Source organism: Electrona antarctica (genome assembly GCF_951216825.1).
Source record: "Electrona antarctica genome assembly, contig: SUPER_24_unloc_1, whole genome shotgun sequence".
In the NCBI taxonomy this organism is placed as follows: domain Eukaryota; kingdom Metazoa; phylum Chordata; class Actinopteri; order Myctophiformes; family Myctophidae; genus Electrona; species Electrona antarctica.
In genome coordinates, this window is record NW_027638775.1 from 490,460 (window position 1) to 508,736 (window position 18,277).

The window sequence follows — 18,277 nt, forward strand, 5'->3', positions numbered from 1 at the left end:
CATATATGTACATAAAAAATCACACCCGTGTGAACTGAGTGGTGCAACTCAGTGTGGGGGGAACTTCCAGACCCACAGGAACGCGCCCAGGTTGCCAGCCCGGTTCCGGTGAGCTAACCTGACTCCGCCAGATGGGGCAGCAGAGAGTACACTGGGTTCCCGGATGGGAGCAGGAGGGGGGAACCCAGTGTACTCTCTGCTGCCCCATCTGGCGGAGTCAGGTTACCGGTGAGCTGCCCCGCGTCCGAAACGGTCGAGAAATAGGTTAGGACAGTCACAGGTTAGGACATAGGGACATTGCTGTTCCTTGGAGTGGTTGCACCACTCAAAAAAATCACACCCATGTGAAGTGAAAGGCACTCTAATCACCGTACATCATCATGTACACTTTATGTTGGGGCTAGCCAGGGCTGCATTTATAGATTGCAACTAGTGCAAAATGCTGCTGCACGCCTTCTGACAGGTACAAGAAGGCGTGACCACATTTCCCCCATTTTAGCTTCACTGCACTGGCTCCCTGTTTGTTTTAGGATTAAGTTTAAGATTGTATTGTTTGTTTTTAAATCCCTTAATGGGCTAGCACCTCCCTATATTTCAGATCTTTTAAAATTGTATGTCCCAGAAAGATCATTGAGATCAGCAAACAAACTTCTGCTGGAGGTCCCAAAGGCAAAACTGAGACTTAGGGGAGATCGTGCCTTTTCCGTAGCTGCCCCTAAACTGTGGAATGAACTCCCCCTCTCTGTAAAACTGTCCCCCTCTATCCCTATTTTTAAATCCAGTCTTAAAACACTTTTTTATTCCCAAGCTTTTACCCCAGAGTGAGTTATTTTTTATTTATTTTATTTTATTTTTATCTTTTGTTTTATTGTTTGTTTTGTTTTTCTCCACCCTGTTGTATATTTGTAGCTCTATAATATGTTTTCGACGATTTTGTGCACTTTTATTTGTGTTTTTTGTTATGTTATGTAAAGCACTTTGGTCAACTCTGTTGTTTTTAAACGTGCTCTATAAATAAAGTTGGATTGGATCATGCTTAAAAATAGACACTATTTTAGACACCCTGACGGTAATCCCAGAGATGAGCGATATTTGAACTAATAGAAAATGGTGAATGCATAGGCCTATGCGTTGTACGTGCGTTGTGTAAACCGGTGAATGTGCGCACACACAGGTGGTCCCCCCTCCCCTCTTTTCCTCCTTTCTCCTCTCTCTTCTAATTTATCCACCTTTTTGTTTTTGTGTTTTTTTTTTTTCTTTTTTCCTAGCATTATCTCTGCATTGGGGAAGAGTGGGTGGGTACAACGGGGTGGATGGGAGGGAAATGAGGGGTGTCTATATCTATGTACCACAAATGTATATGTACATGTATATGTATATGAACAAGGACCCCACATAGGAGGGGAAAAAAGGATAAAAAACCCAATAAAAATATATAAAAAGTAATCACACCCGTGTGAACTGAGTGGTGTAAGGTTTTATATAGCATGATCAGCTGTGGTCTGACGTAATGTCTGACGTAATGAAATAAGGTAAGGTATTATGTAGCCTGATCAGCTCTGATCTGACGTAATGAAATCACACCCGGATGTGATTTCACAACTGGCTTTTTCTGTGCAGAGAAAATGACCATGGTTGCTACGGTCATCCAGTTCACCCGGGTGTGATTTAATTACATCAGAAACTATTTTGAACATAGCAACCATGCTCATTTTTTTCTGCACACAAAAGCCAGTTGTAGGAGTGGTTTACACCACTCAAAAAATAAATAGACACTATGCCTATTTGCTCAGACACTATGACGTAAAATTATCCATTCATTGTCAATGAGAATTTAATGTTTGTGTAGGACAAAAATAGGCACACTCAGATGTAGATATAGGATGTATTGTTCACAGTAGTTATGGGGTAAATACAACACATCTTTGATAACATTTCTGTAATGATAAAAAGCACACATAGAGTACCTGTAGTGTTGAAACCTTTATTAAACCAAGAAAACAAACACATTATCAATATTTCCATCACCCTAACCCAGGAATAAAAGGGTTTCTTTAAAGGGACACTTAACCCTTTTTGCAAAAAATAATAATATGTTAATGACGTTTAGAAGATTTAGAACACTTTCCTGGGGGTCTTTATGTGTGTAATATGTGGTTTTAGATATTTTAGATTTTAGCAGTGAGCCCAGTGTCTCTGATGTCATCGACACTGGACTACACCGCTTCCTTCCTGGACTACAATTCCTATAATGCTTTGGTGCACTGCTCCTCCTTGTGGATAGGGGGAGGGCTGTTTTACTGAGACAACATGTAGTCCAGGAAGTAAGTGAGCCCAGTGTCGATGGCCTCACTGGGCACACTGATACAATCTAAAATATCTAAACACACATATTACACACATAAAGACCCCCAGGAAAGTGTTCTAAATCTTCTAAACGTCATTAACATATCTTTCTGTGTACCTTTAAGTTCCGGAAAAAAAACAAAACACCTCAATAAAGACACTAATCTCTGTAGACTATAAACAATCAAAGTAATAAAAAAAAAACTAACTCAACCATCTCTGGAATCGACCATATTATGTACTATGATAATGTAACAATGTAAAGAACACACATATCAACACACAGTCAACAGCTACACAAACCCAGCAGCTTGTCAGCACTTTACTGCACCATATTTTACTGCATATCAATGAACATAATAATTATTGCATAAATATTAATGAATATGACTTGTTAAAATCCTGACCAATGTGGACACACACACACTAATGCTCATATTGTACTACCAGTAACCTATGAGCTGGAGGGAATAATGTTGAATGGAAAATAAGATCCATACACAAGATAAAACAAAAATACATCACAAGAAACTATTAACGTGTGTTTTATTCAGTCATGTTTGTCAGATTATGTAATTCCTCTGCTTTTGAATCATTGTCATCCTAGAATAGACTGCCTGATCATATGTGACTAAATTTGACTGAGGGACTGCCATTTTTAAAGCAGGGAATATTAAAGCAGGGAATCATATCAAATTGACATATTGGTTGTTCAGTTTGACCCACCAGTTTTGGAGATATGGCTTATAGAGTAATGTCTTACAGAAAACAATAAGTTGTGAAAACAGGCTTGAAAGGTTCACTTCTGTGGTCTCTAACATTACACCTAGCTACATGTTTAAGCATTTATTTCATATTTACATGTCAATTTCAGCTCTGACACTTATTTCAGACATGCTCTATTATGTGAAGAGTCAGCCTGTGCTATTAAAACAAAATCTCCTCTGGTGAAAAGCTGGAATTTGCGCGATGGCAGTCTCTCAGTCAAATCTGGTAACATATGTCTTACAGGCTTTTCACCCGTATGAGTCATCATGTGTGATTTTAGATGACCCGTCCTAGTAAAGCATTTACCACATACTGTACAAGGAAATGGCTTTTCACCCGTATGAGTCATCATGTGTGATTTAAGATTACCCGTCTCAGTAAAGCCTTTTCCACATACTGTACAAGAGAAGGGCTTTTCACCCGTATGAGTCATCATGTGTGATTTTAGATGACCCGTCCCAGTAAAGCATTTACCACATACTGTACAAGAGAAGGGCTTTTCACCCGTATGAGTCATCATGTGTGATTTTAGATGACCCGTCCTAGTAAAGCATTTACCACATACTTTACAAGGAAATGGCTTTTCACCCGTATGAGTCATCATGTGTGATTTTAGATGACCCGTCTTAGTAAAGCATTTACCACACACTGTACAAGAGAAGGGCTTTTCACCTGTATGAGTCCTCATGTGTAATTTTAGATCACATGTCTGAGTAAAGCCTTTACCACATACTGTACACGAAAATGGTTTTTCGCCTGTATGAATCATCATGTGTCTTTTTAGATCTGCCTTTAGATTAAACATTTTGCCACACTCTGTACAGCTAAAAGGTTTCTGCCCTGTGTGACTCCTCATGGATTCAGGTTGTTTTGATGATTTCAGGTCCTGCTGTCCTCCCACATTTTGTGTGTTTTGTGATTTCAGTGTGTTTAAAGCTGACTGATCTGTCCTAGTCTCCTCCAACTCATCACTGTCTTCAGTGTCAGATTCAGAACAGTGTGAAGAGAGGAGCTGCTCATCACTAGTTGGTTGTGATGTTCCACAGTCCTCTACATCAACTTGTGTTTTCATGTGTTCAGTTGAGGTGCCGGCTACAGGCTCTGTCTCTCTGTTTTCATCATCATCATCTTCACTTTTCACTGCTAGTAATGTCAATGTTGACCCACCAGCCTCTTCTGGTCTTTGAAGTAGCTCCTCCTGTTCTTCTTTAATGTGTGGAGGTTGTGGTTCCTCCTGGGCCAGACTGGAGCTCCTCTCCTCTTCAGGTGGAGCCTCCTCTTTACACACAGGGAGGTGCAGAAAGTCTAGGAAAAAATAATACAAAGAGACTCTATAAAAGGTTTGAATCTTGTAGTGCAGAGTAGTGGCTGTAAGAGGTATCAACAGATTGAAAGATTGAACATTGAAATGTGACGGTGAACTGACTGCGCTCTGTGCTGTAAATAGTGTGGCCGTTGTGTTTACATTGCAGCACTCTCATAGAAGATGTGAGATGAGCTGAATGAGAGGTAGTCATTATCATAGATATATATGAGAAAGGCTAGATGACACGTCCCCACTGGTGACCAATGGAGAGTGACGTTATAGAAGGGGTAGATGACTCGCCCCCGCTGCTGGCCAATGGAGAGTGACGTTATAGAAAGGCTAGATGACTCGCCCCCGCTGCTGGCCAAAGGAGAGTGACGTCGCCGCATGTCGGCCATCTTGCTAAAGGTAGCTCGCCCACTCTCAGCATTGTGTCTGTGTAGCTTAGCATGTACTTTTTTGAGTGGTGCAAACCACTCCAACAACCAGCTTTGTCTGTAGCCGTGTACCTGTACCCGTGTACCTGTACGTGGGACCCAAAGAAATGAGCATGGTTACTATGGTCACTGACATTACGTCAGACCACAGCTGATCAGGCTATATAAGACCTTGCACTCAGTTCACACGGGTGGGATTTTTTAATAACCATAACTTGCTCAATTTTCAACTTATTTTCAAACAGTTTGGTTTGTTATAAACGTCAGATGATACTGCATACTTATAATGGACTTTCATATAAAAAGGATTTAAGCAGATAAGCATCCTGAATCATAGCCATGTTGACGGAGTTTGTAATAAACCAACCCATTTGTACATCTGTAAAGATTTCAGCGAGTTAAGAGTATTTTTGTTTGGGCTGATTACCAGCTACCATAGAACGTACCAGAAAAGTTCACTGTAGCAAGATGGCCGACTGGTGAACGACGCCTTTTTTCTCACTGGTACCCGTTCCAGAGACCATATTACACCAGTCCTCCGTGACCTTCACTGGCTCCCGGTCAAACAAAGAATCCATTTCAAAACACTCCTGACCACCTACAAAGCACTTAACCTGGCTCCCCTCCAAACCTTCAAAACCGGCCTCAAAACACACCTCTTCAACTAAAACAAAATACATACATACATGGATGCACCTGGGACGTATCCTCAGTGATGTATCCCAAGGTCATCAGGGTTTCGGGTCTCCCAACATCATACCCCTCACTCAGGTGACCCAGCCAGGGTGATCAAGTCCCGACTTACGTCCCAGTAGCTACCCTCGATCAGTCCCATTAGGGAAAAAACAGGGCCACACAATCCGTTCCTCCTGAACTACTCTGCCGGGACTGGGAGGTACCATTCTGGCGCATGGAAGGACTAGGCTCTGTGGGTTGACTCCTGTCCGGGCCCCTCCTACGTCTCACCAGGTCCACTCCCGCTCTCACCAGGTCAGGCCCTGTGCGTTGCACCAGACTGAGTCCCAGCATCAGGCACTTTATTCAGGAATGGTGGATTCTCGAGCCGCAACGGTTCCGCAGGCTCCACCTTGCCCTTGGTGGTGCAAATTGCTTTAACCAAGTAACCCTTTTCACTGTTTTTAATGTTTTTAGCTCTTAAGTGTTTATTTATTTTTCCTAATAAAGTTTTTTTTTTGTTGTTGTTACCCCTGCCGCCAATGTAAAGCATTTTTGTTTACTCAGAAAAGCGCTATATAAGTTTGAGATATTATTATATTATGTCTATGGTCATTATTATTTATTCCATCTAGCCATTATGTCTATGGTCAATATTATTTAGAAAGTAAAAGTAGTAGTAAAAGTTAATAGTAAGCCTTGTCGAGCCATGAGGCCCATGGGCAGGAGCCTATCTCCTGTTTCTGTAGCGTGAGGCAGCTTGATGTACAAGTACACCCCCTAGACATGACGCTAGTATATCGCAGGGACTTACCCCAAATCCAACCCTTGATGCTGAGTGCCAAGCAGGGAGGCACTGGGTCCCATTTATATAGTCTTTGGTATGACCCGGCCGGGGATAGTTAATAGTATACTGAAGTAGAATTAACTGCAAAGCTTCAGTGAATCTTTACACCCTCAGTACCGACCCACTTTCACTAATAAAATAAATAAAGACATCTTTACACCCTCAGTACCGACCCACTTTCACCAATAAAATAAATAAAGACAGATTGCTTTAAACTTACTGGGATCCATGTGGTCTTCAGGTTCATGTTTAAGGTAGTCTTCAGGTTCGTGTTTAAGGTGGTCTTCAGGTTCCTGTTTAAGGTGGTCTTCAGGTTCCTGTTTAAGGTGGTCTTCAGGTTCCTGTTTAAGGTGGTATTCAGGTTCCTGTTTAAGGTGGTCTTCAGGTTCCTGTTCAAGGTGGTCTTCAGGTTCCTGTTCAAGGTGGTCTTCAGGTTCATGTTCAAGGTGGTCTTCAGGTTCCTGTTTAAGGTGGTCTTCAGGTTCATGTTCATGGTGGTCTTCAGGTTCCTGTTTAAGGTGGTCTTCAGGTTCCTGTTCAAGGTGGTCTTCAGGTTCCTGTTTAATAGAACCAGTCGTGGCTGGAGAACTGATCTTCACCTGCAGACTGGACTCCACACAATGCTCTAAAATGAAGGAATACAATAAATACTTTAAAGATGAGTGCCTCAATATTTGTATTTTTTCCAGTTTTTCACGTGTCTATGAGGTGACAGTACTTCATCAGACCCCCTGGTGTGTTTCGTATGTGCAATGGTGTATTCCCTTTGTATTTAGGGTGTCTTCCTGGAGGCTGGAACCCTTGACAGTCAATGAAATAAACACTGATGTGTGTCGTAAGTGTGACGTATAATTAGCGCACGCACCCACGCACCTCCCCCTATATTTTTTAATACGACAACCTCTGTGGGCAGAGCTGCCACATACACAAGTGCATTTTGAACACAGCGGCGGCAGGGTGCTCTGAGTCTGTACCAAACTGTGTGACAGCTGTCAGTCATATGATTTTGACACATTACCAGCTGACAGCAGGCGTGAGCAATGGCTGAATTAAGCAATATTACACGAGAGGGTGTTCTTTATCGTCATTAATGCACGCCTGCGGTGCCGTAGGAACTCGCCAGAAAGTAGCAGGTCATAACATGTCGCTTGTTAGATTAGAATCGATAAAGTGATATTTGATTTTATAATACCTGCGAGAGTGTCACAGCTCATCTCCCAGTCTAGTAAGGTCAATGATGACACATCAGCCTCCTGCTCCTGTTCTTCTTTAATGTGTGGAGGTTGTGGTTCCTCCTGGACCAGACTGGATGTCCTCTGATGTTGTGGAGGTTGTGGTTCCTCCTGGACCAGACTGGATCTCCACTTCTCATATTCAGATGAAACCTCTTTACACACAGACAGAAGGAGGAGAGAATAGGTTAGCATCAGCTCAACAACTCAAATGCTTTTTTATCATGTCAGGATGACATTGTTTAAAAAACACAAGTAGAGGCTCCTGGAATAGGCAAGCCTGTGTCTGTGTGTCCGCACTTGTTTTGTTTTTTTTTCTTCATCTGAACAACAACTATTCTCTATGAGGCAATAAGGGCCTTTCTCTGCCCCACCCCTCCCATTTGTTTATATTGTGTTTAGGATCCAAGATGGCCGCAGCACCAGGAGGAGGTGGGACGGAGGTGAGGGGGTGGGGTCGACATATGCCCTTACTGGGCTGCGTTCACACATTCAAGACACCAGTCTTGTGTCTGCGTTTAATGGCTGCTCCAATGCATTTCCAATGGAAGCCCATATGGTTTGACCAAACATTTTGTTTGATGGGGAGGAGGGGGGCAGAACACATCCATCAAAGCTGTGTTCAGACACAAGGCAAGTGTCTTGAATGCAGCCCAGTAAGGGCATATGTTGACCCCGCCCACTCACCTCCGCCCCACCCCCTCCTGGTACTGTGGCCATCTTGGAAACTAAACACATGGGAGAAGGGTGGGGCCGAGAAAGGCCCTTATTCTATGGGCAATATCGGTAGAAGGCGCAGTGGAGTAACTAAAGGTATTTATTTCCCGGTACAAATTATAAATTGTACCTGCAGTGTGTAGTTTGGTGTGTGTGTATGTGTGTGCGTGTGTGTGTGTGTGTGTGTAACTGGAATGTCTGGATGACATTAAAGCCTGGATGGCTTTACATTTTTTAAATTTGAATGAGAGCAAAACAGAGATTATGATTTTTAAACCCAGTCTTGCTGCAAATATGTCCGAAGTGGACCTCGGCCCCCTGGCACAATACATTAAACCCACCGTAACCAACCTTGGTGTAAGAATGGACAGTGATTTTTTAATGGATAAACAGGTGAATTTAGTTTTAAAATCCGCTTTTTTCCAGCTCAGGATTTTATCTAAGGTGAAGCCTTTTTTAACTTTTTTAGATTTTGAAAAAGTCATACATGCTTTTATCACTACCCGCCTGGATTACTGCAATGCACTTTATGTTGGGGCTAGCCAGGGCTGCATTTATAGATTGCAACTAGTGCAAAATGCTGCTGCACGCCTTCTGACAGGTACAAGAAGGCGTGACCACATTTCCCCCATTTTAGCTTCACTGCACTGGCTCCCTGTTTGTTTTAGGATCAAGTTTAAGATTTTATTGCTTGTTTTTAAATCCCTTAATGGGCTAGCACCTCCCTATATTTCAGATCTTTTAAAATTGTATGTCCCAGAAAGATCATTGAGATCAGTAAACAAACTTCTGCTGGAGGTCCCAAAGGCAAAACTGAGACTTAGGGGAGATCGTGCCTTTTCCGTAGCTGCCCCTAAACTGTGGAATGAACTCCCCCTCTCTGTAAAACTGTCCCCCTCTATCCCTATTTTTAAATCCCGTCTTAAAACACTTTTTTATTCCCAAGCTTTTACCCCAGAGTGAGTTATTTTTTATTTATTTTATTTTTATTTTTATCTTTTGTTTTATTGTTTGTTTTGTTTTTCTCCACCCTGTTGTATATTTGTATCTCTATAATATGTTTTTGACAATGTTGTGCACTTTTATTTGTGTTTTTTGTTATGTTATGTAAAGCACTTTGGTCAACTCTGTTGTTTTTAAACGTGCTCTATAAATAAAGTTGGATTGGATTGGATTGCAGTGTGTAGTTTGGTGTGTGTGTGGGTGTGTGTGTGTGTGCAGAGCCGGACTAACAATGGAACTAGGTGGAGCTTAAGCGCCAGGGCCCGAAGCTTGCAGGGCCCGGTACGAGACTATAGGTACAACTGTTGCTTCTGTCGAAAAATATAACGCAACACAGGAACCCCCGCTAGTGTTTTTGGTCTTCTCGTCTGACAGTTTCTGTAGCAGCCCGATACTAGCAGCAAGGGGGGGGCTTGGGGGGGTTCCCGACGGCTGCGCGTTGCTTCCTCCTCCGACAGAGGGGAAGCGAGTAAGCGACGCCGTCAGAAGCCCCCTCGCTCTAGAAGGCCCCCTCTCTCAGACCGACCAACGTGTGTTGTTGTTGCGACAATAACATAGCCTACAGCCTATGTAAGAGGAATATAAACACAAGACCTTGGCGTAAACATATTTACCCTGCTCTAATGCAACAAAAGTGTGTTCTTACATCCTCCATTTCACGATTTCAGCACTCGTGAGTAAATTAATGTAATTGCTAATTTGCTATTATGAAAGTTTTCAGTGACGTTGCGCCCACCACAACTTGGTTGCATTGTCGTCAATAATTAATCTGTCTTTAAAACGTTCTAATATTAATATAGCATATTGACATTGTCTGTTACACACGTTATATGGACCATGTAACAACAGCACTGTTTGCAAATGTAGCTACATTTGTTGGCCACAAAGACAATTTAGACAAAACATGCTGCTGCATGTTTATTGTTAATGACTGTATTAATAACCATAAAGTAATCTCCTAGTCCTAGCCGCAATTTGCAACTCTAGATTTTTTTATAATGGGATGAATCTAGAGTTGCAATACCCTCCATTGACTCCCCACTCATCATTTTGCGTTTGCGATCTGCTTGTCTTAAACGACGTTAAACTCACCAACATTGCAGCTGTAGTCCAAGCTTGAATTATTCTCTTTCAATCTGCCGAGCTTGTTTTTCATAAAAATCCCCCGTAGACATGTTATGAGCTACTTTCTGTCAAGAAATTCTGTGCAAGTGATTATTTTTTCAAGTGCTGGAGTTTGGAAGCGCTCGTCGTAAGTCACTGAACGTCCCTGCATGCATCTGTTTCGCATTTGCACATAATGCAGGAGGCAGCAGCGCGACCCCTTAAGACAAACGAGCGCTTCCAAACTCCAACATTTCTTCTTCTTGACAGAAAGTAGCTCATAACATGTCTACGGGGGATTTTTATGAAAAACAAGCTCGGCAGATTGAAAGAGAATAATTCAAGCTTGGACTACAGCTGCAATGTTGGTGAGTTTAACGTCGTTTAAGACAAGCAGATCGCAAACGCAAAATGATGAGTGGGGAGCCAATGGAGGGTATTGCAACTCTAGATTCATCCCATTATAAAAAAATCTAGAGTTGCAAATTGCGGCTACTCCTAGTCCTTACATAATAGTTTAGCAGAGACTGAAGTTGGAAAGGCTGTGCCCAGTGCGGCTGTGTCTTGTGTCAGCGGGCAGCGCAGGCAGTAGTGGATATGCGCTAAACGGCGAAATGCATGTTAATTAATTAATTAATTAATTGGCTGAATCTGTAGGGCCTTTTGATTTTGAGAAGCGCCAGGGCCTTGAGAGGGGTTGATCCGTCACTGTGTGTGTGTGTGTGTGTGTGTGTGTACCTGCAGTGTGTAGTTTAGTGTTGTGTCTAACACATACCTGCAGTGTGTAGATCGATGTCCATATCAAAATCAATGTCCAGCAGTTTGTTCTGTTTCTCCAGCAGAATCTCTAGTGTCTCCATCTCTCTCTGGAAGAGGCAACACATCCACACCGCGGCCACACGGAGGCGCTCCAATACAAACACTCTGACATGATCATCAAGCTTCACACAACAAACATCAGGACCACGCTGCTGTTTGTCCAAAACACACAATATGTCCTCTCCCACCACTGACGTCATGTGTTCATGTATCTTCAGCCGTACAGCCATTTGACTCGTTTTACCTCCTTTAGGAGACATTTACACCAAATAGACTCTCTTCGAAACTACTGCTGTTTCCTTGGCTTCAACGCTGACAAATTGAACTCGATGCTGGGCTGAATGAGTGAGGATACACCGCTGGAGTGCCAAGAGATGATTTCGGGTCGTCACGTTTCAGTGACACCGAAGAACCGACTTAATGTAATATAAACATAGGCTATATAATGTGTAAATGTTTCTGTTCCTACTGTAATATAGAATGTGTGTTAAATATACTTATAACTTATAGGCAATAGTGTGTAAGAGACTATCTTCCAAACTACCCCTGTTTCCTTGGCTTCAACGCCGACAAATGGAACTCGAAGCTGGGCTGAATGAAGGAGGAAACACCGCTGGAGTCCCGAGGCCGAGATGGCTTCAGTTGTTAAGACTCGGCCGTACCTTGAGCTAGCTCTCCTGGCGTGGCTGCTCCAGAGAGTTGGAGATCGGGGGTCGATTCCAGCTCAGGGTGATACACGTTACGTTGTTAAATATACTTACAACTTATAGAATGTGGAAAATGTCTCTTTTCTCTAGATGAGGATCAACAAAGAGCTTCTCTCCGATTCCGCCATTACGCTGAAAACACACATTCACACAACACGCATCGACTTCCGGTTCAACCGACGAACCGGAAGTCGATGTCACACCGAGCATGCGCCGCTGCCTCTATGCTGCCACCTGGTGGAGGAGGTGTGTAACTGTTACTGAATACATGATTGTGCCTTCCACTAGCTTCAGGAATAACATGAATGTTAAACAATGTTACTGAATACATGGATGGTGATTGATGATTGACATTCTTTATTTATAGGAATACTAAACCCTTATCTCGTTTAAAGAGCACACCACCAATAAGCCATGAAACAACAGGTAACAGAGTATGTGGAATGCGACATCGTGAAAACATAATCTTCTTCCCACTCTGCATGGAAGTGATATGTTTTAGGCTTCTTTGCCGCACGCATCTTGATATATGATTGATATCCTTTTGATTTGTTTAATTGTTAACAACACAACAGACCATGCAGACTTGATCTTGATATATGATTGATATCCTTTGAATTTGTTTAATTATTGTCAACAACACAATGCAGTGCCTTGAAAACAAGGCACTGCATTGTGTATGTTTTTTTGTTTTTTTTCTCCTTGTTCCATGGCAGCTAGTGGCAGGCGGTCTACCTGCGCAGCGCTTGCGATCGACGTAATGGGCATCCCTGATCTACCACATCTGGAGGCATGATCATTGAGAGCCCCACTCTCCTCCATGCAGGGATTTCTCAGGTCCTCAAAAGGCATCCACCAGTGCCAGCACATCTGTCTAAAAAATAATTATGCAGCCTCTGAATGTTTAATAATGCACATCAGAAAATTACCTTGTAGCCAGCTGGCCTTTTTGCGTATTGTTCATGACGACTCCATTCTTCTGACTTATAGAGGGTATGCGCGTGACATCATCATCATACCCGGAAGTTATGCGGGAATGCCTACTGAGTGGCAAAACACTACTTTCTGGCCTTGACAGCCCATACATCCAAACAGAAAAGTCCTATTTGATTCCATTAAATGACTTTAAACAACATTAAATTCACTTTGTCACTCACTTTGCCACTCGATCTGCCATTCACTTTATGCATGCGCATACCTTCTATAGGTGGCCTCAATTTCCTGCGTGCCAACTCATTCTAAAGAGAAGATTCCAAAGCCAGTACACCATCTCTATTTCTTTCAGATTCAGAATGTCGCTTGGCTTTGAGGCCAAAATTGCCGTCTGTAATTCGTCCTTTGCGGTGATCATGCCAGTCTTGGTTGTCCGCTTCATGGCCAGCAGTCATAGTGTTATGGATGACGTAACATAATGTAAGTCGCTCTGGATTAAGAGCGTCTGCTAAATGCCTAAATTGTAAATTGTAACATCAAACTAACCGTTACGTCATTCTCCCTTCTTTATAAGGCTGAGTCCAGCCAGAATCACCTAATCGGACAATAAACTTGCGAAGGGAACCTACATTCTAAATCTAACCTCCTTAACTTCACGACTTCGTTCAAAACCTTAATTTAATCAAGACAGACCCTCTGTATTTTCCCTGCGTTTGGTATCTTCCCCTGTCAGACTCCCCAGCTTCGATTAAGGTATCTAAATCAAACCTTAACAGTATTTTCCCACCACCTCAGGTCGAAGCAGAGTCCCCATGGACACATCTAGGAAACCCAAGGACCTTAAAATCAAGCACGTAGTACCTACCCCATCTTCTTCCAACAAGGGACCCACTTCTGATATGAAGACCAGCCCGAAGACCAGGCAGTGTCCCCCCTCCAAACAGGGGGACACTGCCTCCACTCTCGCACAACTACTGGTACAACTTACTGCTAGCCAGCAGAGACAAGAGGTTCTCTTGACTAACCTTGCTGGGAATCGACCCGTTCCCTTAGGAACAGACATCTTAGGAATCGAACCCTTAGGCAGTTACTATTGTCTGACGTTCCAGTATATTTTCACAAGTTTTATGAGTCAATGACAAAAGTAAGTGCATGTATATGTTGATGTATTGTAACTATTGCTGTGTTTTATGCCTCGTAATGCGTGATTCATGTTGTGTAAGAGATGCAAGTGTAACCTGGGCACTAAGGCCCGGAAACAGAGCCAGACTACGCCACAATGGGAATTTCACCCAGAGAATATAATACACAATACAGATTTCAAGCCCACTGGGCAGATATAAGAATGGGAGCAGAGACGTGCAGTTCCAGTTTAAAGTAATATATATGGTTTTATTGATAAGTTATAGCAGAATGAAATGAGAAATGACTTGAGTTGACTGTAAGAAGAGGGTAGGTTTAGACAATGTATTTATTTAATTATGTTGTAATTTAATACAAAATGCTATTTAAAAGTGACTTTATTATCACAGGTCATTATCAAAAGGATCTAAAAAAGGCAGAGCCTAATATCATAAAACTACCAGTAGTCAGGGGGTGCCAAGGTGTCCTTGCTGACAGGAGGAAGGCAGGGAGTGAGGGAGTGAGGGGGCAGGTCACCGCCACCAAAAGAGCGCACACTTCACATAAAACACTGCAAGAAAAGAGAATACAATTATACACACATCACTGGTCTCACATTAAACAATCATGCACTATAGCTATTACCCCAAGACAGCCTACAGGACCACGTGACCCACCACCTGTCGGGACTACAACTACAGCACCCTTAGCTACTGGCACTACTATAAACTGAGGCAGAGCCCAATATAACGTTATGTTCAAGCCTTATGGCATCAATTCATGAGAGCTAGGTTTGCACCAAACAAAATAAACCAAAACAAAACGAAACCATAGCCAAAATAAAGGACAAAAACAGCAGAGGCAAGGCAGACTGGATTGAGTTCTCCTGATACAAACAAAAGGATACCATTAATACCTGGACATGATTAACTGAGATCAAACTATAGTCTAGTAGCAGAACTGCCTTACCTCTGTTAAACGATTCAAACACACATATTGGGCAGACGTGCCCACAGCACAGGACAATGCCTCCGCTTGCGAGGCAAACGACGGCAGACGTGCCCACGGCACAGGACAATGCCTCCGCTTGCGAGGCAAACGACGGCAGACGTGCCCACGGCCCAGGACAATGCCTCCGCTTGCGAGGCAAACGACGGCAGACGTGCCCACGGCACAGGACAATGCCTCCGCTTGCGAGGCAAACGACGGCAGACGTGCCCACGGCCCAGGACAATGCCTCCGCTTGCGAGGCAAACGACGGCAGACGTGCCCACGGCCCAGGACAATGCCTCCGCTTGCAAGGCAAACGACGGCAGACGTGCCCACGGCCCAGGACAATGCCTCCGCTTGCGAGGCAAACGACGGCAGCCGTGCCCATGGCCCAGGACAATGCCTCCGCTTGCGAGGCAAACGACGGCAGACGTGCCCACGGCCCAGGACAATGCCTCCGCTTGCAAGGCAAACGAGGGCAGATGACACATGGCATGGGGGACAGCTCTGGATGCCTCCACAACAAGAAAATAATAATTAATAACTGGCCAATCAGACATCTAAACCAACTATAATATAGCAGTGAAACTGCCTTACCTTGGTTGAACGGTACCAACACAGTACACGAGTCAGGACAATGGTAAGACACTAAACAGTGATAAACATTTAAAACAATAAACACACAGGCACATATACGCTACCTCAACCACGAGGCGCTCCCGCATGCACCCCCACGAACAGACAAACAATTCCAGCTACATGCCGGCCATGCACAGCTCCTATTAATTAGCCTGATGATGAGGGGGGCGTGGCGTTGCTAGGGGCAACCTGTCAAGTTCAACCCACTACACAAGCATGGATGTTATCTATAAACTTCTGTTCAAAGTGTGAAAAGAAACACTACTAATATCTACAGATGCAGTTTAATATTGAGCATACAGTATATGGTGTGATTTGTTACCATGGTATAGCTTGCATAGCCTACTACAATCTGCCCTCCCACTCTGGGCTCTTTGGTGTAGAGCACATTAAAACCTTCTACAGAAACCTAGGTGTTTGTAAAGACGATTTTAAATTAGTTATGGTAACAACTGATGAGGTACTTAAGAAACTGAGTGCCCTCCAACCCCACAAGGCCACTGGCCATGACAATATTCCCTCCAAATTTCTCAGAGACTCAGCCATCTCTATAGCTCCAATCATCACCCACATAGTAAACCTCTCCATCAAACAGGGACAGGTCCCCCTAGATTTCAAACTGGCCAAAGTAACCCCCCTGCACAAGAAAGGGAGTAAATTAGACCCCGGCAACTACCGCCCTATTTCTATTCTAAGCTCCATCTCGAAAGTGATGGAAAAAATAGTCTATGAACAGGTTGAAAAGTATCTTGCCACTAATAAATTATTGTACGAGTTCCAATCTGGCTTCAGAACATCCCACTCCACTGACACATGCCTTCTCTATTTGAGCGACCACATCAAACAAGAGGTGGACGCTGGCAAATACTGCGGCATGGTCATGCTGGACCTCCAAAAGGCTTTTGACACAGTGAACCACTCCATACTGGTTAACAAGCTAAAAGCAATTGGTTTCGATAGCACATCAGTGAGCTGGATGCAATCCTACCTGGAGGGGAGAGCACAGATGGTGGAAGTGAACGGAACACTGTCCCCCCCCTCCTAGTGAGCTGTGGCGTTCCACAAGGAAGCATACTAGGGCCTCTACTGTTCCTAATATATGTTAACGACATGACTTCAGCTTGTGACTGCAACTTGTTCCTGTTCGCAGATGACTCGGCACTGCTGGTCTCGGACAGGGACAAACTGCTGAGGTTGAAAATGCCCTCAGCTCTGAACTCGGTAGAATCTGCACCTGGCTCGCTGATAACAAACTATCTTTACACTTGGGAAAAACTGAATCCATTCTCTTTGGATCTAATAGTAATCTCAGCAAGGCAAATGGCTTCTTGGTTAGAGTGGGTGACAATGTTATCACACGTAAAGATGAAATTACCTACCTAGGTTCCATCCTGGAGGCTAATCTTTCCGGTGATAAAATGGCCACCAACGTAATCAAAAAATCACACCCGTGTGAACTGAGTGGTGTCAGGAGGGTCTGTCTCGGCAAAGAGCAGCCGTCTCGTCTATTGGGCTTCCCACCGTCTTTAAAGATCGGGTCTGGTCAGGAGGGTCTGTCTCGGCAAAGAGCAGCCGTCTCGTCTATTGGGCTTCCCACCGTCTTTAAAGATCGGGTCTGGTCAGGAGGGTCTGGCTGGAGTTTTTGTCCGATGTGAGGTATTATATAAGGTAAGGTATTATATAGCCTGATCAGCTCTGATCTGACGTAATGAAATCACACCTGGATGTGATTTCACAACTGGCTTTTTGTGTGCAGAGAAAATGAGCATGGTTGCTACGGTCATCCAGTTCACCCGGGTGTGATTTAATTACGTCAGAAATTATTTTGAACATAGCAACCATGCTCATTTTTTCTGCACACAAAAGCCAGTTGTAGGAGTGGTTTACACCACTCAAAAAGTCAACCAAAGAACAAGATTCCTTTACAGGATCTCCTCACTGGTCGACAAAAACACCTTGAAGACCTTAACAGGAGCCCTTGTACAAGGCTTCTTTGACTATGCATGCACCTCCTGGTACCACAGCACCTCAAAGGCCCTTAAAACTAGGCTCCAGACCTCCCAAAACAAACTGGTCAGGCTCCTACTTGGCCTCACCCCCCGAACCCACCTCACCCCTGCCCACTTCGACAGACTGGCATGGCTTAGGGTCGGCGACAGAGTACAGCATCTTGCAATGGGTCTGGTCCACAAGATTCGATACTCCACCAAGATACCCATGTACCTGTGTAGATACTTCCTTAATGTTAACGAAGTCCACACCCACAACACCAGAGGGAGTGCAACGAATCATGTTCAACCCAGATTCTGCACAAACAAGGGACTAAATTATTTTCGCTCCTATGCCACCAAAATGTGGAACGCCCTACCAACAGTCATTAAGACATGCGAATCCCTTGACTCCTTCAAAACCGCTCTCAAAGGGCACCTACGGATGGCTGCAATTCGAAACTGGCCCCCGTAAAATCTGAATCCCCCCCCACCGCCCCCCCTTTTTCCCCTCACTGTATATGTTTCTTTTCCCTTTTTACCTCCATTATGATGAATTCCTGTACTGTTCTTTGTCTATATAGAAGTGTCTATTTGTACGTCTCTAAATGTTTTGATGAATTGAACATGGTGGACCCTGTTGTA

General features: G+C 43.7%; 1 protein-coding gene across 1 annotated transcript; it reads right to left on the reverse strand.

Moving 5' to 3' along the window:
* Positions 1-2,107: 2,107 nt before the first annotated feature.
* LOC306917695 (uncharacterized protein) lies at positions 2,108-12,098 on the reverse strand. Its single transcript, XM_079530604.1, has 4 exons — positions 11,210-12,098; positions 7,572-7,766; positions 6,600-7,004; positions 2,108-4,419 (listed from the first exon to the last, which is right to left on the reverse strand). The coding sequence occupies exons 3-4, from the start codon at positions 6,870-6,872 to the stop codon at positions 4,267-4,269; spliced, it is 426 nt and encodes a 141-aa protein (XP_079386730.1). The 5' UTR covers positions 6,873-7,004; positions 7,572-7,766; positions 11,210-12,098; the 3' UTR covers positions 2,108-4,266.
* Between the last annotated feature and the right edge of the window lie 6,179 nt (positions 12,099-18,277).

Excerpts from the sequence above, each read along its gene's own strand:
- LOC306917695 (XM_079530604.1), bottom strand. The coding sequence starts at position 6,872 with ATGAACATGAACCTGAAGACCACCTTAAACAGGAACCTGAAGACCACC. Across the intron at positions 4,420-6,599 it reads TGAAGACCACATGGATCCCA|ACTTTCTGCACCTCCCTGTG; the intron begins GTAAGTTTAAAG and ends ATTTTTTCCTAG.